The sequence below is a fragment of the Quercus lobata genome, chromosome 4 (assembly GCF_001633185.2).
Source record: "Quercus lobata isolate SW786 chromosome 4, ValleyOak3.0 Primary Assembly, whole genome shotgun sequence".
NCBI lineage: Eukaryota > Viridiplantae > Streptophyta > Magnoliopsida > Fagales > Fagaceae > Quercus > Quercus lobata.
The window spans coordinates 61,617,462-61,643,740 of record NC_044907.1 but is presented as its reverse complement, the minus strand read 5'-3'; the positions used below and the strand labels follow the sequence as shown (position 1 = coordinate 61,643,740).

The 26,279-nt window shown below is 35.9% G+C and overlaps 2 protein-coding genes across 5 annotated transcripts; both read right to left on the bottom strand.

Moving 5' to 3' along the window:
• Nucleotides 1–5,151: 5,151 nt before the first annotated feature.
• On the bottom strand, nt 5,152–7,533 carry LOC115988120 (beta-galactosidase 7-like). The gene has a single exon (XM_031111763.1). The coding sequence runs from the start codon at nt 7,516–7,518 to the stop codon at nt 5,209–5,211; it is 2,310 nt and encodes a 769-aa protein (XP_030967623.1). The 5' UTR covers nt 7,519–7,533; the 3' UTR covers nt 5,152–5,208.
• Nucleotides 7,534–22,817: 15,284 nt separating this feature from the next.
• On the bottom strand, nt 22,818–25,191 carry LOC115983678. Of its 4 annotated transcripts, none has more exons than XR_004090159.1 (3): nt 24,993–25,191; nt 24,714–24,916; nt 22,818–23,041 (listed from the first exon to the last, which is right to left on the bottom strand). XR_004090159.1 is itself a non-coding variant. In XM_031106409.1 (3 exons), exons 1-2 carry the CDS (start codon nt 25,086–25,088, stop codon nt 24,806–24,808), a joined length of 207 nt encoding a protein of 68 aa, XP_030962269.1. In that variant the 5' UTR covers nt 25,089–25,191; the 3' UTR covers nt 22,818–23,041; nt 24,776–24,805. The 4 variants fall into 4 exon arrangements, 3 of the variants coding, with proteins under 3 accessions (XP_030962269.1, XP_030962270.1, XP_030962268.1); XM_031106409.1 differs by having other exon boundaries at nt 24,776–24,916; XM_031106410.1 differs by lacking the exon at nt 22,818–23,041 and adding an exon at nt 23,050–23,610 and having other exon boundaries at nt 24,776–24,916.
• Nucleotides 25,192–26,279: the final 1,088 nt, after the last annotated feature.

Sequence of the window (26,279 nt, the reverse complement as noted above, 5' to 3'; positions counted from 1 at the left end):
AAATTCCTTGAATAATTTTGAATGTTCTTATGTATTCTTCACTTGTTCTTGGTTGTTCATCACGTGTTCGTGCATAACACTAGTTTTGATCTTAAATCCACATAAAAAAATATGTAAAAGATATTTGTTTCATAATTTTTTCAAATCCTTAAATCTAGGATATCACCATCCACATACATTCACTAGAATTTATTTTTCAATTCAAATGCAATGCTTAATAAATTGAATTAGGGTTTATCACATGCACACACATTAATTACAACTTGCAAATTGATTGATAACGTATTGGATGATGTGATATGAATGTTGGCCACCATAGTCTAGAAGACATGTTTAACAAGGTGGATGCCTAACACCTTCCCACCTTGTAACATAGCCTTCGAACTTAGATCGCTTATTCTTGTAATTTTCAATTTCTAGATTGTAACTAGGAAACAAAGCCATGTACTTCATCTTAGATTGTATCTAGGACCAAAGCCATGTAATTTCCTATGATCAATGTAAATTCAATTTCAAATTAATAAAATGAGGAATTTTTCAATTTTGGTTTTCTTATTTATTCCAATAATTAAATAAGTGACGACTCCATTGTAAAACCCTTAATCTAAAGGGGGAAATATAATCAGTCAAACCTCCATTTTGAGAGGCAATAACACGACTCCACCCATTCACGTGGGTTTGGACCAACACCCAAAAGAAAAGGGCCGGGGGCGCGGTCTCTCACAACAGCAGGAAAATAATGATGACCAAACCACTAACCAAGTAATATAAAAGGGGGAAGAGACAGAGAGTTAGGGGGTTAAAAAAAGTGGGAGGAAGAAACAAAGAGAGGGAGAGAGAGTGAGCAAAGAGAGAGGAAAACACTTGGGAACTGAGGAAAATCAAGGGGAGGTCTCAGTTTAGGGCTTAGAGAGGACGAACCAGACTAAGCTAAGAGCCTGATTAGTAGGATCGAAGTATAGCCCACGTATAAATTAATTGGGGGCCTAATTACTGTCTTGCTAAGAGGTATTCGGTGCCCACAACTACTTACTAGGTTTTAGCTCATCCCACCCTTTATCCTTTTTCAGATTAATTAGCTATACCTTAGGTATGGAGCTTATTTCATTGGTGATGATTAGAGTGCTATGTTAAATTTAGAAAATTTTGCTATAAATGGTTGGTGACTTGATCTTGCTATGTTCAAAGAGGCCTTAATTAATTATGTTGGAGGAAATCAATTTTAAGATTCCTTAGTCTTGATAAGATTGTGACTCTGTGTAATCCAATTGGAGTTTTGTAATATATTCATGTATTATGTGGAGGCACATGATTTTTTAGTTATTGTTCGTAAATGTATTAAATGTATTATAGAGCTCTAACTTGTAATGTGAAGATTTTAGTATGGTTATATATTCTTATCTTGTGGAACAGAAAAGAAGAGAAAAATCTCCTACAGTCTCTCTCTTGATGGTTCTTTCCTCATGCTTTGAACCCTTTTGGGTTTGGGGCGTGACATTCGCCTGTGAACTATCATTTCAAAGGGAAAAATATGCCCTACGAGATGGTCCAAAATTCAACACAATCCAACGGTTAGATCAAAAAGTCAACTTTTTGCCATACCTAGTTAGGGTTTTGGCCTCAATTACTATAAAATGATTTTTTTCAAACATTGTGACCTTTTGATTCATCATCCAACCATATTGTGTTTATTTTTACCTGTTTTGGCTTTGAAATTCATGATTTTGCACTTTTTTTAATTTTTGGATTTTTTTGGTCTTTGCTTTGACTCGTGAACTAAGCCAAACAAAATACAGTATCGACAATCATAATCTATTTCTTGCAATATTTAAAAGAAATTATAAACTAACCCTAGAAGGGGTTTTTAGAGAGCGTGTGCTTCTTGTGCCACCTATTGTAGATCTAGGGTTTATGTATCCAAAACTTTCTCAAATCTTCTACTGGCAAGGGTGTTAGAGATATAAACCTTCGTGGGTGGTCTTGGAGCATAGGCTAGACGTCTATGTGATTTAAAGTTTCAGATATCAAGTGTATTGAAGAGCAAAGTGTGAATTGGAAGTTCATGTTGGAGCGGATCCATATCAAAGAAGTTTGAGGGTTTCAAAGTTAGGTTTGATAATCGTAGTTAGGGTTTCAAAGTGTACTATGAATTAAATATTTTTAACTATAAAATTTTATTTGATAGTGAATTGTTCTTCTTGGGATTGGCCCCCCCAGGATTTTTACCTTGAAACAGGTTTGTTTCATTAGTTTTCCTAGGTTATCATATCTTATGTTATTTAAATTTTCTGTGGTATGATATGTTTGATTTATGTTTAACCTAAGACTTGCATAATTGATTTAATAAATAAAAAATACTGATGTGTAAAATTGTGGAGTTAACAAATCTGATTTGGCATAATATAGAGAGGTCAACCAAAAGTCAAAAGTTTCGGTTTTATAGTATATTTAGATTAATAACTTGGCCATAAAATCAGGTTAAACATTGTTTGTTCAAGGGTCAAAAACCAACAATAGCAAAATAACCAATAACAACTACTTGCGAATCTGTGATATCAACATTTAACATATTTTCGTTCTTTTTAATTTTCTTACATAAAAAGGTAAGGCAATAGGCTTTCTCTTCTTTTAGCTCAACATGCTAAGTCTGTTTTTGATTTTAAGGCATGGGTTGAGGAAACCCCCGGCTTTTTAGAAGCTTCTATTGCCTCTGATGTGGCTACTTGTAGCAATTAATTTCCTATTAATGTTATGTAGTGATATTCCCATCAAAAAAAAACAATGAACATATTGTTTTATTCTGTACTATTCGCCAGTATTGTCCTCTAGTTTCATATTTTAAAGGCTAAACATGGAGCATTTGAAAATTTTATTTAAAGATTGTAAGGTGCAGTCCTAATAGAGAGAATAAAACACAAAATATGTTTTCAAATATGTTGCATTGTAAATAAATAATGTCAGAAGAGAAATCATTAAAAGATATAAATGATAGCAACAAAACTCTCTTATTCAACTTAACAATCTCAATACCAAATCAATAAATCAATCAATCAATATTAATATACATACATACATACATACATATATATATATATATATATAATTTGAGACCTCATGTGAGAGAGCATAAGGTTTTGCCAAATGGCAAATTCTTCATTTAGGCTTCTATCTCAACAAATATATTACATTAATTTCCACTTAATTATATATAATATTTGTTCATTGAATGTGTCCCTAGATTAAATGCACATACTAATGATTAATAAGTATGCACTAATATTATATATATATATATATATATATATAGAGAGAGAGAGAGAGAGAGAGAGAGAGAGAGAGAGAGAGAGAGAGAGAGAGAGAGATAGAGAGAGAGATTAAATTCTGTAGGGACGCGGTGTAAAACTTATGTTATACCCCTTCAATATCAATATGCCACATCATTTTATTACATATTTAAGAATAAGTACAACCACACCCAATCAATTCTAATACCCATATAAATCCAACCAAATTAGAAGTTTATTGAGATGTTATTAGGTGTGGTATGATGTATTAAATTTTAAGTAAAATACTGATATTGGATGATGTAAAATATGGGATTTACACCCCATCCTTACCAAGTTTGGACACACACACACACACACACACACACACACACACACACACACACATATATATATATATATATAGTTTATTGATTATCTTTTTATATAAGAAACTAAAAATCTAACATGAGAGACAATGAGGTTCTATCACGTGACTTTGCTACATTAATTTTTTATTTAGCCTTCCATCTCACATTTTTTTGCTCTCTTCTCCAAAACAAACTTTAAAAAAAAAAAAATTGATCTTTTCTTTTAAATTGTCTTTGAAAATGGATCTGTTCAACATACTTCACAATATGATCCCAAGTTGAGAAGTAAATTTTTTTAGTAAGAATATTTTAATATTTCAAAATAAACATGAACAATAAAAATATGCATATTTCATGGAAATATACATAAATATCATATAAAATTTTATTAGAATGATATTTCATTGAACCTATCACTATCATAATCTACTAACATAAACATGATATCATAAAAATTATATGATATTTCCAAAAGCCAACTAAATATTAATATGATATCATAAATAACTTATGCTAACTCTAATATATTAAAGAAACAAAAACTATGATTAAGAGAACAAATAACTTACTACACCTCATAATAAACATCAATATATGAAATACAGTAAAATGCTTTTATCATTATTTAAACTAAAATATTCCTACGTTGTTCTTCTTTGTTTTATTGTTCAAAATATATATGAACAATAAAATATTCATATCATGGAAATATACATAAATACCATATTAAAAATATATTAGAATGATATTTCATTGAACCTACCACTATAACAAATAACTTATTACACTGCATAATAAACACCAATATATGGAGTAGATTAAAATGATTTTGTCATTGTTTAAACTACAGTATTTCTATGTTGTTCTTCTATACTTTAATGGCTCTTTACTTTTAAGTAAAAAAATATAATGGATATGTGTGTGTAATTTTAAAATTTTTATTTTCATCGACCAATTTATTACTTTATCTAATTTCTATAACTATTATGCTATAGTCTAAATTCTTTGTCCTCTACCTCTTGAGACTAAAATAAAATAAAATAAAATATTCTTTAATTATCCCCTTAATTTCGAATTATTTTAATTCAACAAAAACCTTTTATGCTATAGTGACTTTACTTTACGTTATTATTTAAACTTTCTTTGAACATTCTATATAAGTTTTTCACACGATATTTTAAAGTATTATTTGCGCATCGCGCAAGTGCTTTGCTAGTTGTTACAAAAGCTTATAATAGTATCATGAATCACCAAAATGCAGCTAAAAGTTGACATTTTAGAAAAAGAAACGAATATAAGCAACATGTCATGCTAAAAAGGTGGAAATAGAATTGGAGAAAGGATTGAAAGTGCAATATTGGTAAAAACTCTTTCACACAAAAATAGAATAAGAGTAATGATTGAGAGTGCAATATTGGTAAAAACTCTTTCATTGTGTCTGTGTTTTTATAACTGAAAAACTTGACTTTAACTCACGTTAAACTCATGTTTTCAGTTTATTAAAACACAGTGTGCGAAACAAACATAGCCCGATAAAATTAGAGAAATACAATAGATGGGTGAAGTTAATTAACTTAGCAGACAGCTTCCACTGCCAATCTTCCATTGACACTGCCAAGGTTGGATGTTCCGAATGTTGCAGATGACACAGAGACAGAACAACTTTCCCTCCCAATGCATGCATTTTCCACCACAGAGAAACTACTGCTAGCCTCCCAAGAACCTTTCTTGAATGAACCACACTTTCCTTGAGGGTCCCCATAACTTGCAAATTTGATTTCTGAGATGGTTTGCCCACCTTGGCATGAAAGATCCAATTCGTGGCCCTCATATGCATTTCCACAAACTGTTCCAACCGTGACAGTTTGGAAAGACACATTCAGAGGATTTCCACCGAATTCTTCAAACAAAATCAATGTGTTTCCGTCATTCTTGAGGAATGATCTTGGCACATGGTACCACCTTTGGGTTGGATTGCCACAATTTGTCACACATTTTTCAGAAAAGTACCCTCCACGGTAATCACATGAATCACTGCATCCATTGGTATCAGCATTGAATGAAGGCCAATAGCGTCCAATGCTTTTTCCATTCACCCAAGCCAGACCTTTGCCCATACCTTGTAAGTCCACCACCACAGGATCTGTACCAGAAGGAGTTTTGAAAGTGGTTTTATACCATGTCATAAGTCTCCCTACAGGAACATTTTGAGTAGCTTTCCACCTCCTCAGATGGGCCCTATTTGGATTGTATAGTTGGTTGGCCTCACCATTCAATCCTACCTTGTAAGACCATTGGTTGGTTGATATATTCCAAGTAGAATTGGCTCCAATCAATTCAATAGGACCCCCCACTATACCAACCGGCACAAGATCAAAGAAGGAACCATAATTTGCCAATCCAACTGTGGCACTAAGTAGAGTTATAATGTTAGTCCCGGGCTTTAGAGATACAGGTTTCTCCAACACAAAACTGTATTTACCATTTGTGCCCCATTGAGAACCAACGAACTTTCGATTAACAAAAGCATGAAGAACATGACCTTGGGTTCTTACACGCAAAGTCACATTCTCCAAAGAAGATGATTTTCCATTCATGTTAACACTAGTCATGTACCACAAATAGTCACTAGAATCAGCTGTTGTTTGCTTTTGATCAAGGAGTAGATCTGCTTTGAATCTACCTTTTCCAGTTAGTGTGTCTTTTATTGCCTCTGGTGCCCACACCCAAGAGAGCCGTTTATGATGACGGCTGCTACCAACTTGTTTCTTAACCATAACTGATGTTTGGGCATTAACCTTTGCAGTGTTGTACACTTCCTTGTTACAGTTTTCAAGAATGCTGACAGACCAAGCAGGCACAAAGTACTTGCCATCTTTTTGCAAGTCAACATTGGCATCATGTGAACCATCTGAATTGCTCAAGAAACAGAATCTGCTCCCATCGTTAGCGTTTGTGTATGTGGTCAAATAAACGTTGTTGCCATATTGCTTGGAAGTCCTATTGCCAGTAGTAAGAATCTTTTCTCCCAATTTGAGGGCAGCATGGAGATCCTTGAGATGCCCCCATTTAGGTTGATTGAAATTCCCATATTCATCAAGCGGGGCATTGTAATCATAAGAAGTTGTGATGTATGGACCTCCAGCTGTGCGTCCAAAGTTGGTTCCTCCATGGTACATATAATAGTTGTTGAAAACTCCACCGGTTTGGAAAAATCGTGCAACTGAGAATGCCACATCTTCAGCAGTTCTGAATGGGTGTTTGCCACCCCAATTCTTGAACCATCCAGTCCAATTCTCAGTGAACATTTTTGGACTCTTAGGATTGTTTGGTGTAAAATTATCACAATAAAAACCATTGCAAGTATTGATCATGGGTTGTGGAGCATCTGATTGTTGGCACATAATCCAGGGGACGCCAATGTTTTGGGATACGGCCATTTTAGCACACCATTGAATGTAGGATTTCCCTGCTGCTCCATAAGGACCCATGATGTTCCCATACTCGTTTTCAATCTGTGCAATGATGATTGGTCCCCCTTGTGAAGCAAACAAACTTGCTTCTTTGCACATGTTCACTATCTTGGTTGTGAATGTTTGCATTTCATTCTTGTACACCTCATTATCTGTCCTCAACTGAACACCCGGCAAGTTGTGTAACCACAGAGGGAAGCCCCCATAGGTCCATTCCGCACATACGTAAGGACCAATGCGTAGAACGGCATAGAGTCCAGCATCTTGAACCAGCTTGAAGAACTTGACAAAGTCTAGATTTCCTGAGAAATCATACTTGCGACGCTGAGGTTCATGGCGATCCCAGAAGATGTATGATTCTATTGCATCAAGTCCACCATCCTTTGCCTTTTGAATAATATCAGGCCACATCTCCACTGTGCTGCGTGGATAATGGATTGCGCCCGATAATATAATCCTCCGCTCTCCATTAATAATTATGGCATTTGAATCATATGAAATATTTGCTCCTAATGAGCATGTATATAGGCAAGCTAAACTTGCAATGACAAGAACTTCAGTCCAATATCTAGACATCTTCACAAACTCTTAAAGCTTGTGTATGTCTTTTCCTTTTATGGCTAATGAGCATATTTATATAGGGAATGTAGCCCTGACTTTAATCTCTATGGTAGTTATTGTTATCCGTATCAAAATTTTCATACTGTTATCCGTTACAAATTATTCATAAATAAACAATCACTCCCTTACAGGAATATGCAAATTTCTAAATTTTGACAAGGACTCGGTAATGATTGGTTTTTTGTTATTACCAAAACTTATTTTTAGGATATATAGTCTCCAAATTATTATGTTTGGTAACTTATTTTCTGTTTCCAAAAACAATTTTCTATTTTTGAAGCTAAAAAATTTGTTTGGCAACTCAAAATAAAGAGAAAACAAAAACTATTCTCAAAACTCAATTTATGAAAGAAACTGAAAATTTGCAGTTGTTTCAGTTTCTAATTTTCAAAATTCAATGAAAATACGTATTTAATTTAATGAATCTATCTCATTTAATAAATTAGCAATAGAGTTCAAATCCTAATAACAACATATTTTTGTATTTTTTTTTTTCAACTAACCTAACATGTTTTTTATTTCAAAAATACAAAAAATTTGTTTTTTTTTTTTTTCCAAAAACAAGTTTTTGAAAATAAAAAACAAAAACTGTTATCAATATAACCTATTGTAGGTTTTTTAAAAACCAATAATGTCATAGCTTTAAGATTTAATTAACAAATGTTAGTAACAAATTATTGGACATAGTATAACATTTTTACAAACCGTCAACAACGTGGCAAATTCTTTTAAGCGGAGGGGAGAGCGGGTTGTACTATTTTGTTGTTCTTTTAAGCGGTTATTGAAGAATGAAAACATAAAATATTAGCATGACAGCTAATAATTTGTTATCCAATATATAATAGAGATCCTCTAGAATAGTTCCATTATATAGTTCTTTTATGACAGCTAATAATTTTTTTTTTTTTTTTTTTTGATCACTTAGGTGTTGATCTTTTACTTTTTTATATAAAATACTCGAATTAAAAATAAAAAAAAATAAAAAAAATCAAATCTAGACACATTGCATATTATGACTGGTAAAGCAGAAAGTGAAATATAAAAAGTGTAGTAGAGAATTTGTATTCTTTTTGTACCTTTCTCAAGTCTCAGACACCTCCGTTTTGGTTGGTCACGCATGCACAGTCAAGTATACTTTGTTTGCACATTTCTTGAAAATAGTTAAGAGATTTAGGTGGGAAAAAATGCCGGAGCTTTGAGGTAAAAATCAACATATTTTTTTATCCACAAAAAAATACATAATCGATACTCAGTTGTTGTTCTACTCTTTATTTTATAGACCCCTTCACTGTTTTGGGTTGTTTCATGTAAATTGTATTGACCCATTTAAATTCACGTGAAAATAATTGAATGTTTAAATTATTATCTTATAGGAAACTTTTAAGGAGAAAGACCGTCATCTCAGAAATTGCACTACTCAATGTGATGAAGTCTCCTTAGTAATAGTATCCTATTGCCTAGGCGCAGCAAAATGGAGCAAGCCAAAGGTGGGTACTACAGCTCCTTCGTCGGAGGTCAAATGATTGAATTTGATCATCAAATGAGTTGTTAATTACATCGCTCCATATGACGCCAAGAAGAAGTGCAGTGCTCAACAATTAAGTTTTGGGCAATTATCAAATAAAGAAGATTTCTAGTCAAGCTAAAGCTGCTGCTGAAGAAATAGTTGCCGCAGACAACACAAAGAACAGGGGAAATCAAGAACCAGGACAGAAGAACGACTTGTAGTTTAGTTGATTGTATATGCGTTTGTTTAGTAAACTCACACGTGACACACGTGCCATGATCTGTTAGTGTTAGTTTTGTTTCCGTTAGCACCTTTTCTCTTCTAACAAAATTTGGGAATCTTTCTTTCATTTTCCTTCAAAAGCTTCGAGGCTCCTTCCATGGCTACCACTGTCATGGCTACTGCTTCAACCTCTGAAACTCAATCTTCAACATAGGAATCATCAAATGTGAATGATCCTTTGTTCTTGCACCATGGAGAGAATCCTGGTGCTTTCCTCGTTTCTCAACCTCTAATTGGTGGAGAAAATTATCCAGCTTGGGCTCAATCTGTTAGAAAATCTCTCATTGCTAAGAATAAGCTTGGCTTCATAGATGGCTCTCTCACTTTGTCATCTCCAATTGTGGACTCTCCCTTTGCAATCCAAGCTTGGATTCATGCAGACAATATAGTAGGGACTTGGATAATCAACTCAGTCTCACCAATGATCCAAGCTAGTGTCATCCATAGAGATACTGCTTTGGAAATTTGGAACGATCTAAAGGTGACTTTTTGTCACAAGAATGGACCAAAGATCTTCAACTTGTATAAGCAAATCTCAGAGCTTCATCAAGGTGAAACTTCAATCACTGATTTCTTCACACAATTAAAGGTCTTCTAGGATCAATTACAAAGCTTTAGTCCCTTTCCTTTATGCACTTGTGGAAAATGTCAATGCAATGTGAACCAAAGGCTTACTAATCTTCAAGCCAAAGAATCAGTGATGAAGTTCCTTATGGGACTGAATGATTCTTTTTCCCAAGTCAGGACTTAGATTTTACTCATGGATCCTTTGCCTTCTGTCAACAAGGTGTACTCTTTGTTGATCCAAGAAGAGATGCAAAGGAGTGTTAGTTTGGGCACAAGGGTTGAATCCACTGTACTAGCCACTAAGAACCAGAATTCTACTACTTCTAATGGGGGTTCTAATAGTACGGGAAAAGAGAGGTCTTTGTGCACTCATTGTGGCAAGCTAGGTCACACCATTGACAAGTGTTACAAATTACATGGTTTCCCACTAGTTTATAAGTTCAAGAACAAGTCCATGGCCCATCTGGTCTCTTCTATTACTCCAGATCAACCCCACAATTACATGGTGATGTCACCTCAAGAAGGTGTGCCTGGTCATGATCTTGTCACCACTGATGCTCCTTCTTTCACACCAGATCAGTACCAACAATTGTTGGCCTTGATTGGTGCACTACCAAGTCCACCTCAGTAGAATTCTACAAGGCGGGAATGTCACATGGCTAATATTGTGGGTTTTCCTAATAACACAATAGCAGGTATTCCTTTGAATCTTAAACATTCGGTCTTTTCTGCTAAGATTGTTATTAGAAAAGCTTATAATATGAAGACTTGGTTATTGATACTGGCGCTACTGATCACATAGTTTGTTCTATGGATTTATTAACCTCTATTACTGTTATTTCACATACCATGGTTCAATTGCCTAATGGGGAAGTAGCTATTGTTACTCATGTTGGAATCATTCAACTTTCTTCACATATAACCCTTACAAATGTCCTTTGTGTACCCTCTTTCTCCTTTAATCTTTTATCTGTCAGTTCCATGACTAAGACACAACCCCTTTGTCTTGTTTTCCTTTCTGCTTATTTCTTTATACAGGTCCTTACCAACTGGAGCACAATTGGAGTGGGGCAGATGTTTGATGGTCTATACTTGCTACAATAATCAAGCCTATTATCAGCTTCTACTTCTCTTGTTGATTTTCTATCCAGGCACAACATTAGCTCTTTTACTGCTTTTTCTTCTACTAATCACCACAATAATCTATATTCTTTGTGGCATTTTAGACTAGGACATCCATCTGATCTTAAGCATCAATCTTTGAGCAATGTATTTCCTTTCATGCATAATTGTTGTACCAAACAATGTATTATTTGTCCATTGGCAAAATAGAAGAGATTACCATTTCCTTTCAATAATAACATGTGTGATTCTCCTTTTGATTTTATGCATATGGATATTTGGGGTCCTTTTTATGTTCCTACCTTAGATGGTTATAGATATGCAACTTGAGTTACTTGGCTTTTTCTAATGAAGGCAAAATCTAAAGCAAAAGCCTTGATTGTTTCCTTTTATAACATGGTTTTCACTCAATTTAATATCAAAATCAAATGCTTTAGGTCTGATAATGCCCTTGAGTTCAAGCTTTCTGATTTTTATTCTGCATCATTCACCAAATTAGCTGCATTTATACTCCACAACAAAATTCTGTTGTGGAGAGAAAACACCAGCACATTTTATCCACTACAAGGGCTTTGCAAATTCAGTCTAATCTACCTCTTTTTTTCTAGGGTGACTGTGTGTGTCTACTTAATCAAAGACTGCCCCCTCCGCTTGTACATAACAAAACTCCCAATGAACTTCTATTTAGAAAAGTTCCTTCTCATTCACACCTTAGGGCATTTGGTTTTCTATGCTTTGCTTCAACCACTGGTCCTAAACCTTCCAAATTCTCTCCTAGAGCTAGAAAGTGTGTTTTTATTGGCTGTCCCTACAATGTCAAGAGTTACAAGTTTTTTGATCTTTTATCTCACACTATTCTTATCTCTAGATATGTTGTTTTTCATGAAAATGTTTTTCCCTTTTCTGTGACTGAAGTTGTTTCTTCTTCTTCCTCTCTCATTCCACTTCCTTACATGTCAACACCCATACCCTCTTCTTTTTATGATAATCCTTCCCAACCTTCTTCCATTCCTTCCACTTCTTCCCATACTATTTCTAATGCTACAATCATTGATATTCATCATGACATTGATGAGGATTTACCTCAGGACCTCCCGGAGGCTCCAAATGAGGTTTTGGTTCCTAATTCTCATCTTAGAAGGTCTACTAGGACTTCCAAACCTCCATCCTACCTTCAAGCTTACCATTGCAATCAAGTAACCTTAGTTCCTACTTCTGAACTGTCTCAATTAGGTACATCTCATCCCCTTTCTTCTTTTCTTTCATATGACCACTTGTCACCATCCTATAAAACCTTTTGCTGTTCCATATCTGCTATTGTTGAACCATAACACTATCATCAAGTTGTGTCTAACCTTAAATGGCAAGCTTCCATGGATGTTGAAATTGCAACATTGGAGGCTAATCATACATAGACTCTTACTCCTCTCCCACCTAACAAAAAGGCAATTGGTTGTAAGTGGATTTACAGAGTTAAGTATAGATCTGATGGCTCTATGGAGAGGTATAAAGAAAGGTTAGTTGCTAAGGGATTCACACAGAAAAAGGGCTTGGATTATATTGAAACATTCTCACCTGTTGCCAAAATGGTTTCTGTGAAATGTTTGTTGCCAATGGCTGCTATGAAAGGTTGGTTTTTAAGCCAACATGATATGAACAATACATTCCTTCATAGGGATTTGATTGAAGATGTTTACATGGCTCTTCCACCTAGATTTCAAAGCAAGGGAGAGGTGGTTTGCAAGCTAAACAAGTCTCTTCATGGTTTGAAGCAAGCTTCTTGACAATGGTTCTTTAAATTTTCAGAAGCTTTGGTTCAATTAGGATTTGTTCAGTCAAAGACAGACTACTCATTGTTTACTAGACAAGAAGGGGAGTCTTTTATTGCTTTACTGGTCTATGTGGATGATGTGTTGATTGCTAGCAATGACAAAGCCAAGGTTGATCAATTCAAGGTCTTATTGGATCAAGGGTTCAAGCTCAAGGATTTGGGAGATTTAAAGAATTTTCTTGGTCTAGAAGTTGCAAGGACTAACAAAGGTATAGCTCTTTGTCAAAGGAAGTATGCACTAGAAGTTCTAAGTGATGCTGGTATGCTTGGTTGTAAACCATCTAAAGTTCCAATGGAGCAGAACCTCAAGCTGAGCAAGTATGATGGTGAATTTAATGACCCAAGTAAGTACAGAAGGTTAGTGGGGAGGTTGTTGTACTTGACAATTACTAGACCTGACATCATTTATGTTGTTCATAAGTTAAGTCAGTTTATGTCAAAGCCAAGAAAACCACACCTAGAAGCAGCTTATAACGTCTTGTAGTATTTGAAGAATGAACCAGTGAAAGGGGTGTTCTTTTCAGCTGCATCAAAGTTACATGTGAAGGGCTTTACAAATTCAGATTGGGCTTCATGTCTAGACACAAGAAGGTCAGTGACTGGATATTGCATCTTTATTGGAGATTCCTTGGTTTCTTGGAAATCTAAGAAACAGTCCACTGGAAATCTTTATTGCATCTTTATTGTACTTTTGTCACATTTAGTGGTATCCTATTTTTCTTCACACATTTGACAGTTCCATTATCATATTGACCAGTACTAACATCACTTTTGATTGTACTTTTATCATATTTGGTGGTACCCTATTTTTTTCTCACATTTAACAGTTTCATCATCATATTGGACAATATTAATATCACATCTGACAGTACTTTTACATTTGGGCCCACCACTAACGTCACTTTTCTACTTAATAATAACCACTCATCATAATTACAATTTGTAAAAAAAAAATGTAACTCTAGCATTTTCTTCCTTTTAAATGCTATTAAAAAAAATTAGATCTAAAATCTAAAACAAAATAAATATCCCAAAAAATTAGCCCAACAACAAAAATTACTAATAATAAAGTTAAAAACAATTAAGCTCAATTAACCAATTTTACTAAAAACGAAAAAACCAACCCTTTTAAAAATTCTAAACAAAATAATTTTGTCATTTATAGTTTACCATTTTGACCATAATGATAAGTGTTAGCCTTATTTGAGTCACTAGAGCCTCCACCAGCTAAGTTTAAGAGAGCCCTAATTGCAATGAAAGGTTTTCTTTGTTGAAGACATATCAGTGCCACAAAAGCACTGATCTCTCTCTCTCTCTCTCTCTCTCTCTCTCTCTCTCTCTCTCTCTCTCTCATAGTTTATCATTTCAACCATTATGTCTTTGCATGAAGTCTCACCTGTTGTTATTCCATTTCTAACTCTTTTGTTATTCCTTTTTTTTTTTTCCAAGAACATATTGGTAATTCTAAATCAATTTAATGAGGGTGTTGGGTGCAAGTTGCAAATTGGCCTACTACTATATACATACAATATGACAACAAAAACATTTTTAGGTTTCTTTTAGTTTCTGCAAGTTCTTCATTCTCAAGCCTTAAGGTATTTGTTCCTAGAACATATTGGAAAGTCCAATTTTAACATAATTGGCTATTAAAAAGTCAATTTTCATCTCTCTCTACTTTGTTCATTCACATGGGCAGTTGATAGTAGCCCACACTAACTCCTTAGTGTAAGCAAGACCTATTTATTAGAAGTTGAAACTAAGCCATATAAACAATCACCTTGTCTTCTTTTAGTTGCTTCGGTCTTTATCTCCTTCTATATATATATATATATATATACAAGTGTAAGCTAAGGGAAGATAGAAGAGAGCCATTCTGATTACAATTGTAGTTCAGAGTACAAAGTAAAAAGCTCTGGGTGAGGAGTATTAAGCCTGTGGATAGGTCTTAAAATTTAGCCTGCTGAAGACTGAGGGGAAGGGTCCCTTTTATAGCTGGAGGGAGCCTTGGATCAGATCAGGAGCCTGCTGAAATCACGGGAGGTGAAATGCTTTTACCTTCAGGTGAATAACTTTTCAGCCGAAAGCAATAGTGATTTCCATGATTCTGCTGGGGTACTGTTGAGTGAATAGTAACTGGTCACTGTTTATGAACAGTATCTTGTCCCCGTGCTTTTCTGGAATAGTAACTCTGCATAGTGTTCTGGACTGTGCAGTGAATAGTGTTCTGTCGGTCAGCCTTGCAGTGCGGGTACTGTTCTGAATAGTATCCGATTCTGCAAAGGTGGTTCTGGACTTCAGAAGCTGTTCTGGAGCATTCAGGAGTCCGTTCTAGTGTTGCTTTTAGTCGCTGTCCAAGTTGTAGGCATCATAAGGATCTTGAGAATCCTGGAATGGATCAAACTGGAAGCGATTGCAAGAGGCTTCAGAAGAGGCAGGAGAGTTCTTTTCTACTGACTCAAGCTGAGCTGACTGGAGAAGTAGCTGTTGGGCAAGATCTTTAAGTTCCTTGCTAGACCTTCCAGAGAACTGGGCGGAATCTAGGCTAGACTGTGATCTTGTGCGATGGGCTATAGTCTTCTGAACTGGAAGAGGAAAGTCATTATACAATTTGGTGATGGCATCAGTAGGTCTGAATCTATCCCACCATTTTGTAAAGAATTCCCGATCGAGTATATTCTGGTTGATTGCATAATTCCACATGCTTATCCAGTGGATCTTGTACTTGACTGTCATGTGCAAGATGGCTGGGAACTGGGAAGAATGCTTATCAGTCTGGAAATTGGAACTGAAATACCTTAGTGCATCTTGTAGGGGTTCAGGGAAGTTTTGAGGAGTTGATCCAAACATTTCCCACCACTTGAGGAACCACGAAGGGATTTGTCCTTTGAAATTCTTATCAAATTGGATGAACCATGAATGATCATAGGTCATATTCTGAAAGAACAATACCTTTTCAAATGCGTCCATATAGTCATAATAGTTGTACAGGGGTTCTGAGCCCTTGAGTACTGTAAGTTTTCTGAGAGTGGAGGGATGTCCCCAATCTTTGCAACTGACAAAACTCTGGATTATGAACTTATGGTAAAGAACAATTGAGGGATTAGTTCTTTCTCTGATGTCTTCTATTCTGGCAGACTTTTCTTGAAGAAGGATGCCTTTATAGAATCTGATACCTTTTTCTGGGCTTTTAGGAAGGAAATGCCATTCATGAGGCAATACTTCCATTGCTAATGCCATAGGATCTGTTATGTGGGCCAAGTGAGGCTCAATATAAGAGATGTGCTGGACAAAAGGCTTTTTGATGTAAGAAGCTCTACCTGTTTTGGGAGGGAGAGTATAGGACTGTTTAGGTACGATTGGACCAAAGGGTTCTTCTACTTTTGAAGGAGAAGCTACTGCTTTGGGAGGCAATGTGGCTAAGGCAGAACTGTAACTGTGTTGTCCTTGGGGCCTTTGGTAGTTTGGTTTGGGAATTGTGGAAACCAAATAACGATTGGCAACAACGGATGGCGACACAGGTGGGTTCTTTAGTGAACTGGAAAAGGGTACTAAAGGGCCAGGGTTCTGTGCCTGACTGGTACTCCTAGTGTTATGCTGTTTAGGCAATTTGGGAGGTTGGGGTTGTACGGGTTTTTTCCCGGACATTTTGTTATGGATTCTGCAAAAATTCACGGGTTAAGAAATCAGGGATACTGTTTTGAGTTCCTGCAATGAATTCAATGTCAAAATCGAAAACTGAAAGAATGGCTTGCCATCGTGCAAAAATCTGTTTTGATGCAATGTTTTGAACATCTTTTTCTAAAACATGTTTTGCAGATTTACAATCAATTCTTATTAAAAACTTTTGATTCAAAAGATCGCTTTGAAATTTTGAAATGCATAGTACTATAGATAAAATCTCTTTTTTAATAGTACTATAATTGAGTTGGGTGGGAGTCCAAATTCCTGAATGAAAACAGACAATTTGTTCAGGGGAAGTGGGACTAGTACGCTGAAGGAGAATGCCACCATAACCAATGTTTGAGGCATCTGTCTGAACTACCTTGAAGGAATTTTCAGAGGGGATTCCAAGGCAAGGGAGTGTCTTGACATATTTTTTGACCTGTTGAACAACCAGTGTATGAGTGGGTGTCCAAGGAGGAGGATTGGTTCGAAGTCTATCAAAAAGAGGCTTGCATTGTTGCCTAAGGTTTTGATAGAAATCAGAAATGTAATTGAGGGATCCTAAGAACCTTTGGAGTTGGGTTTTCTCTAGGATCTCATCAGGGAACTTTTCAGCAAATTGGATGGCTCTATCTATAGGTTTGATGACTCCATGTCTGATATCAAAACCTAAGAACCTAACACTTGTCTGAAAGAGTTTAATCTTCGGGGCCGAGACAACAAGACCATTTTTCTTGATGGTTTGGAAGAATGTTCTGAGATGCTTCCAATGTTTGTCTAGGGATTCTGAGAAGATGAGTACATCATCAATGTACACAATGGTATGACTGGAGAATGGATTAAAAATCTCATTCATGATATTCTGGAATTCAGAAGGTGCATTTTTGAGACCAAAGGGCATTACATTCCATTCGTAATGACCAAAGGGTGTGGTGAAGGCTGTCTTGTACCTATCAGATTCACTGATTTGTATCTGCCAAAAACCACTCTTCATGTCAAACTTACTGAAGACCACTGCTTTACTAAGCCTGTTCACTAAGTCTCTTTTGTTGGGGATAGGATACCTAATCCATTCTAAGACTTTGTTAAGGGGCTTGTAATTGATGACAAGTCTAGGGACACCTCTCTCAATCTCGGCGTTTTTCTGGACATAAAAGGCTGGACAAGACCATGGTGACCTAGAGTTTCTGATGATTCCCTTTTTAAGAAGATCCTCTATTTCTGCCTTACAAGTATCCATAAGTTCCTGACTCATTTGGATAGGTCTGGCTTTGGTAGGGATGTTCTTTTCATGGAAATCTTTGACATATGGTAGTGCAACTTCGTGCCTTTTCCTATGCCAAAAGGCTGTGGGAAGATCAGAGCATACTTCGTGCTTGAGTTCTTCTTCAAACTTTCTGATGTCTGATTGGTAACTCTTGCAAGATAATTGCTCATCAGTCCTTTTGTAACTTAATTCATGGCCAAGGTACACAATGTGCTGGGTTTTGGCTTTGATAAGGTTAAGGGTCTTGGAGATAGCAACCTGTTGGAGACTATTGATGTCTTTAGGTTCAGGACTCCTAAGAAACTTAAACTTGACTGGTTGGCCAAAAGGATGGGTAGTGATTCCTTCACTATCCGTGATGAAAGGATACAACAGACATATGAACGGGTTTCCTAAGATGACCCTATCTGTCATATTTTTGACAAGAACAAAGGTAGTTTTAAAACACGCAGTGTCTTGGCAAACATGTGCTTTTGGGATTTTGAATTCAATCTGCATTTTCCCACCACTTGCAGAAGTTAACCTTTCTCTGGTTTTCCGGAAGTACTTAGAGGGAATGATTCCTTCTTGAATGCAGTTGAGATCAGCGCCTGAGTCTATTAAGGCCACTACCTCAAATTCAAAATCTTTGTTTATGACAATCCTGACTTTGGAATGCCATTTCTGGAAGTTAATCCGACTGATGGATTTTAAGAACGATCCATTGGATGATTCTGGTTTCATGTCTGCAGTAGGGTTAACTTTATCATCTACTTCGTCATCAGAAGGGTTTTGTAATGAGATTCTGTCCTCATTGCCTTGATGGGAAGTATACTCAAGGTTTTTGACTCTTTGGTCTATAAGACCATGATCAACCTTAAGGATGATTAATTCTTGCCTAAGGGTTCTAGCCTCAGACTTGGTATCTTTAATCTCTTTCTGGAGATCATGGACAGTTATCTCTTTCTTGGATTTAGTAAATCTATTGTAGATTTTTTCCAAGTCAACTTTTGGTTCCTGAATCCTAGGCTTGGAAGCACTGGGCTCTCTGACTAGGGTTTTGTGGAAATCACTAAGTCTTTGAGATTTCTCCTCTGGGTCCTTGATCTGTTCTATGAGATCTAGGAGCAGTTCTTCTTGCTTGGAGAGAACTTCAACAGTGTTGTTTCTGCAACAGCTGTTTGTGCATGAAATGGTTTCATCTGAGCTACTAGAGGTGCTATCTGGAACTCTAGGAGAGGATGAATCTTGGTAAATCTGACAGATTTCTCGGTCAATAGAACTATTGGGAGACTCACTTTCTGGATGGTCAAGTTCTAGGGTTTTTGAGATATCTTCAGATACTAAAGAATGGGTAGGGGATTTGCCTGGACATTCTTTCTTGATATGTCCCTTTTTTCCACACTTAAAGCATTTTCCTTTTGCTTTAGGTTTGAGGAGTTTTAAGGAATTGGGTTTCCTATAGATGCCTCTTGCTTCTAATTTCAGGCGTCTATATTCTCTGGAAACAATCCTTTCCCTTTTGAAATCCTTAAAGGCTGGGTTTCCTCTGTATTTGGATTTCCAAACCTTTGGTGGAGGGTTAGGTGAATCACCAAGCTGATCGTCTAGAGGTTCTTTCTCCTTTTCACTTTCTGAGGAGGGTTCATTAGAACTACTAGAAGATATGTGAGCTTTTAAGACATTTACTTCTGGTAAAGGAGAGAATGGTTTCTCTGCTTTTTGAGCTGAATGTCTTGCTTTTGGTGATGGGATGGTTTTTGCTGGAAGTTTGGACTTGACACAGTTCCTCTTATGCCACTTGAAATGTTTTTCAAAGTATTCAAAGAAAGGATAATCTGCTTTTACCTCTTTCATGAATAACTTCCATTTCTCCAAAACTTCAACTTTTTGTACTCTGGTATGGTTTGCTCGATAGGCTTCTCTCTTAACTATGTTCTTTTCAGAATTAAAATCCTTTTCGAGTTCGTCCATATCAGGGATGAATTCCTTTGTTAACACGAGGAGCTGATGGTCATATTCAGTTTCTTGCTGAATAGGATTTCTAAAGTCAGATCCTGATGGTGAGGGTGGTTTAAGACTGTCTTGACTGTTGTTGTCTTCTTCCTGATCAACAACTGAGTCTTGCTTGGCTGTGTAACAAGGGGTACTAACCTGAGAGTGGTCTTTGACACCTTGAAACTGGGCACCTAAGTCTTTTCTAGACATAGGAAAAGGAGCTCGTGTTCTAGACGAACTACTTTGGGATGCAGGTCTATCTTTTAAGAGGATAGTTGGCTGCCTAAAGGGTGGACGTAGATCGAAGGATCTAGATCTTGGTTCCTGGTATGTATCCTGGTGCAGATCTAATGAGGATCTGGGCAAGGGTTCATCATACTCAAAGGGTGATCTAAACCTAGACTGGTCAAAGCTAAGTCTAACCGAACCGTCGGCTAGTTGCTGGACATAATCTAGATCTGGATTCCTAACAGGATTCTGGATCTGTAGAGGATAATTCTCATTCTCTAAAGACCATTGTGCTGGGAATGTTATTTCAGACCATTTCAGGGTTCTTGGTACCTGAACGGTGGATCTAACATCTGAGGTTTGGATAAGAGTGGTTTCACCTGGTTTTCTCTTATCGAAAGCTTGGACGGACATGTTTGTCCTCATGCACTTATAATACACTCTGTATATAAGAGCAAGCTGCTTGGTGCCATGTAATACAAAGATTCCATGGGTTTTAATGTTGAGGGTGAGGACCTTCAAGATATGAGGGTCGTCAAGTGTAACTGTGAGGTTTGGAAAACAGTCGAAATGAATTGGACCGTTACTCAAACTGGATTCTATGGTTCCTAGGAGACTGTCTCTAAATCTGATAAGACGAGTATCCCTAAGGGCCATAAGGACCGAGTTGTCTAAACCTTCTCTGATCAATGGTTTAACTCCAACTTGGACAAGTCCTATGTGAAGGTATTTGTGACCAGATTCCCTGTGAGCTTTTATGGCTGCAGGGGACAACAAATAACAGGTTTCATATTCCTTGTTAATGCTGTAGACTTGTTCTATAGTCCTAACATGGTAGTCGTTCTTGAAAGACTTTTTTAAAGACCATGACGAAGACTTATAGACTTGGGTTGTGGGAACTTTGGGTATGTTCCAATCTCCTAACTTTTGATCTAGATCTGTAAGCTGGTACGACTCTGAGTTGATTGTTCCATCTTCTTGTGGAATCTCAGGTGGGTTTGTACTGCTAGATCTATTGGAAGTGGAAGAGTCACTCCTTCTAAACATCCTATTTATCATTCTGGATTATAAGCCTAAGAAATCAATTACAACCTAGACAACCTTTATCTTCCAATTTCTGGATCTAACCTTAGATCTGAAACAGGGTGTGTATGAACGCCTACTGTGTCTTGTTACCGACTTACGACCGCTCGGACACCTTTCTATGACTCTTGCTACTGCTTACACTGTTCCCTTAGTATGAGTGTACTTTCCCTATCGTTTCCGACCCTCAACGCCTAACGCTCTCCTGGCTAACGGCTAAACGGGCATTACAGATTGACTCGGGCTTCCTGCTCAACCTTGGTACTTAGACTTCCTGGGTAGCAAACGATCACAGAACCGGAATTACTCCTAGATTTACCGGATAACAACTTGACACAATACCTAGCATAATACACATCTGCAACAAATTGTGGGGAAAGAAACAAAGAATGGAAAAAGAAGATAACTGGGAAGCAAAGGATTAGCTTAAACAGATAATCACAAGATAATAAACAGTTTGAATGAACGGGATTCATTAACAGGAATCAAACAAAAGCTAGTAGGGTCCATACCATCTCATTCTTCTGGTAGAGGAATTTGTTTCCCACAAAGCGGCATGTATGGCCCCCACCATAACATAATGGCTCTTTTAAGGCTACAATTTTTACCATAATTTGATGAAGTAGTCAAATGTGAATGATGTACAATTGCTTTCATATGAATCCATCATTTTTTCTCCACTAATAACGTGTGACCATTTCAAAGTTGTGCTCAAATACTTTTTAAGAACAAAAACACAATAAAAATCAGCTAGAATTATCTTAGTTTCTTCCATAAATCTTCGAATATACCAATTAACTTCCTACGTATTTCCCTTGATAGCTCCCATCACATTCAAGGCATATTTCCCTCTAAAATGACATAGTTGAGGTCACTTTCTTAATATTTATCTTTTTCTAATTAACATTAATGTGTGAGATTAATAGGGATATATTAGTTATTTATTTTTATTTATTTTTGTTTATTTATTTATTTGCTTATATATATATATATATATATATATTAATATTAGTACATCTTAGCGGCATTAACCTATTGGTAATACACACCTGTTTTTGCCAAGCACATACCTGGACTGATCATGTGCAGTTACAGGTCTCATTAAGAGCACCTAGTTATAGGCTTATTGCAAGTGCCTCATGAAAATAATCTTAGGCCCACCTTCAAGTGGAAGTAAACATTTCAATTTTCACCTTGATCAGGAGACACGCAAGTCTCACCTAGCATAACTGTTTCTCATCAACTGGTAAAATGTTTTTCCAAGGAGAGTATGACTTTCATTTTTGGGCAAGCTCCTCTTAAGATCTTGCTATATGAATTTTTTAGTTAAATAATCACATGGTTGAATCTTAAAATAGGAACCTAAGGGACAACAATACCTAAGATACTGTACTTAAATTTTGTCCTTATAGTTGTAGCTGGCTGGCAAATGGGACAGGTTTTGCACTTAACCCTCAAGTACATTGTCTCTGGTTCTTTTGAAGTATTTTAATGCAGTTATATTGGTTTAGAAGAAGAAGAAGAAGAAGAAGAAGAGCTCCTTAAAGGAATAGTGGGGTTGCCATGTAGAAAAACAAATTGAATAAAACTTTGTCAAATGCATTTTAAGTGATTTGATTCAAACAACTGGGAACTCTTTCCTCAAAACACCCATTAATAGGTGGTTTACAGACAACAAAGTACTTCATCATTCGATGGTAAAATCTTCATCACTCCACCCAGTGTAAGAATAAATGACATACTTCCCATCCAGCTGCAATAATAGAACTTAATTAATCCAACGCCACTGCAAAATGAATTAAACAAGCTTAGTATCACACAAAAACTTTAAAATATTTTTCCCATTGTCCACAAAACGTTTAAGAATACATAATGAAACATATCATGCCATGGCATACTAGCAATCTAAAAGCAAATACATTAAAAAACAAAACAATGCATGCAAGTTTTAAAAAGTTGATGCCTTCTCGAAACAACACAACAAACAACTCCCTTCAGTTAGGTAGTTAATTTTGGCATGCCTTTTTCAAGGACAGAGGTCTAAAATAAAAGGTTGAGAGAAACCCCTATTTGCAATTCTATAAGAACTTTCCTCAAGCACTTGGCATGCCTTCTTTTTAAATCCATGATTGAGTTGTCCATGCAAAGAGCATACCAACTCATTAAAACAACCAAGGCAAGTCAATCATACAAAATCACAAAATTGCAACAATAATGATCTCATATTTTGGTTCTCAATTGTTGTTAGATAGCAACATAATTTGATGTTCAGAAACCTCCTATTGTGGTGAATATTCAACCCAACATCCTCAATGAAACTTAGAATCTTAATGAACTCTTGTAATCCAAATCGACCTTCAAAACAAACAACACCCAAACTAAAGCAATTAATAATCGGATTAGTAACAGGGAACAAAAGTTAAGACAATTCACATATATCTCATCTGTTGATTGTCAAAAAAAAAAAAAAAACCATAAAAGAGAAGAGAGAGAGAGTGTGTGACCTTTTTGACGGCCTTAACGGTCTAGGTTAATACCGTCGTGGGAGCAGAGAGCGGCTGGAATTGAAATACTATGTTTCTTATATTGTGGGTCATGCTTAGGGTTTTGTTTAGCAGTGATGGCTCTGGTCTTGTAGTTGTTTTGGAAGAGAAAGAAGTTGAGAGAGAAGAAGCTTACAGATAGAAGCGTAGAGAGAGTTCTAAAGCGTACAAAGAATAGTGATTTTTTTTTTCTTTGTTTATATCCATGGCCTGCTTTACTAGTAACAATTATTCCCTTAAATTAAATTAAGGGTCAAGATCAAAACAACACTAATTTAATAGTTCAGAAGGTGGGTACCATATACCTACAAAAAATTGAGGATATGGTAGAATGACCCTTGGAAATATCCTCAATTTGAGAGAAAAAAAGCATACAGAAAGAAATGTAGAAAGAAAAGTGATTTGTATTTCTTTGTTTATATACATGACTTGCTTTACCAATAATAAGTATAATAAGTATTCCCTTAAATTAAATTAAGGGTCAAAATCAAAACAACGTTAATGGGGTATGGACCGATAAACTTATATATCTTTATAATTATGGAAATATCCTCAATTTGAGAGAAAAAAAGCATACAGAAAGAAGCGTAGAAAGAAAAGTGATTTGTATTTCTTTGTCTATATACATGACTTGCTTTACCAATAATAAGTATTCCCTTAAATTAAATTAAGGGTCAAAATCAAAACAACATTAATGGGGTATGGTAGAATTACTCTTTCCATAATTATAAAGATATATAAGTTTATCGGTCTTTTAGAGGTTTTAGAAATAGGGTCAGAAGAGAGTGCTTTGCAAATTACGGCAATCATCTTCTAAAAAAAAATTTACGACAACCAAAGTCTAATTAATAAAGCATAACGATAAACTTTTACGGTAAATCATAATGGTTATAACACGAATAAAAAGCATATTACACACTAAACTGTAGAATCTGTTACAACGCGCGCCAAGTGATAAAAGAAGAAAATACTCATACAGCAGCAGCCGAGAACTCTGCTGTCTGTGTTCAACTTTTGACTTGTTTCTCTGCTTTTTTTCTTGCCCGTCTCTCCCTTGAGCTCACATACTTGAATCCTCCATTTTCAGTCTCAGAGTCCTCCAAATCATTAAATGATTTCTGCAAGTCCAAAAGAAATCAGAGAAGTGTCTCAAACTATTATTAATTTAGTGAGGACTGAGGAGGAGAAAGCTACCTCTCTAAGCTCAGAAAAGCTTACAGCATAGAAGGTAGCAGCAGCAGCTGCTACAATTCCAAGGATGGGTAAGGCTACTTGCTGTATCCCATCCATTTCCCTTATCCTTTGGCTCCTATGCTTACAGATAGTTTTTCTTTTAGAATGGTAGTTTAAGCTCTTGGTGGGATGAACTGATGTGGATAATGTTTTCGTCGAATTCTTTTTCTAGACACTATTGAGGTGCAAATGGGCTAGGCTTAGGCAAATTCATGGTTGGGCTATGTCAGCATGTGAATTTTGATATGTGTAATGTATGTGCCTATTCATATTTGACCCAAGCCCAAAAATTACATGCGTAAAATGATTAGATAATTATCTTACTTTTACTTCCAAAATTGATAATTTATACCTTCCCTTTAAATGATTGGACATTGGTCCAATTAAAATAGGACATATATATTTAAAAAATTCAAATCAAAAAATATTAAAATTTTACCAAGAGCCTTTCAGCTAAATTGATTGATACTGTGTTTCCCATGAAGACATCCAATTTTTAAGTACCTCCTATTATAGTTATTGAATTATTCATAAAACACACTAAAATTTTCAATTCCTTTGCTTATTTTTTTTTTTTTAAAGAAACTATTTTAAAAAGTAATTTGTTCTCTCACCCTCGCTAGTCAAATGGCACCATTTTGCTATTATTTCTGTCTAATGTGGAGAAAAAACAAAACAATCTTGTTTGTTTTGGTATAATAATCGCCAATTGAAATTGAGTAATATTAGGGCAGACCCATTCCCACCCACTCAAATCTACATCTTGCTTGTGTGTTATCTATTGATTGGATTTCAATAATTTCAAGTACATGTGATGGACCCATGCGAAAGTGCTGAAATTCAATCAAAAGTTGACACACAAGGAGGATGTGGATTTAGATGTGTGAAGGGGTGTATCCCTAGCATTAATCATTGAAATTTTCTTCATCAAGATTAGTTGCTTCTTTAGTGTTTGTGCTTCAGTTATAATTTCATACTCATGTGATAACATTTTAGCACAAAATATGCAATATGGATGTTAAAACCCTTGCAACTCAATTAACTTTTTTTGGTATGTCTAACAAAAACATTTATGATTCAAATCTCAATCCCCTATTATTGTACTAACGAACTATTTTGGGTGAGAGAGAGAGATAGATACTATTGGAAAACATGGGATTTACATCTCAAACAGAAACACCCAGCAGAATAATTTCAAAATCTAAGGGCATGTTTGGTTTGGAGGTCACTCATATCTCAACACTCAAA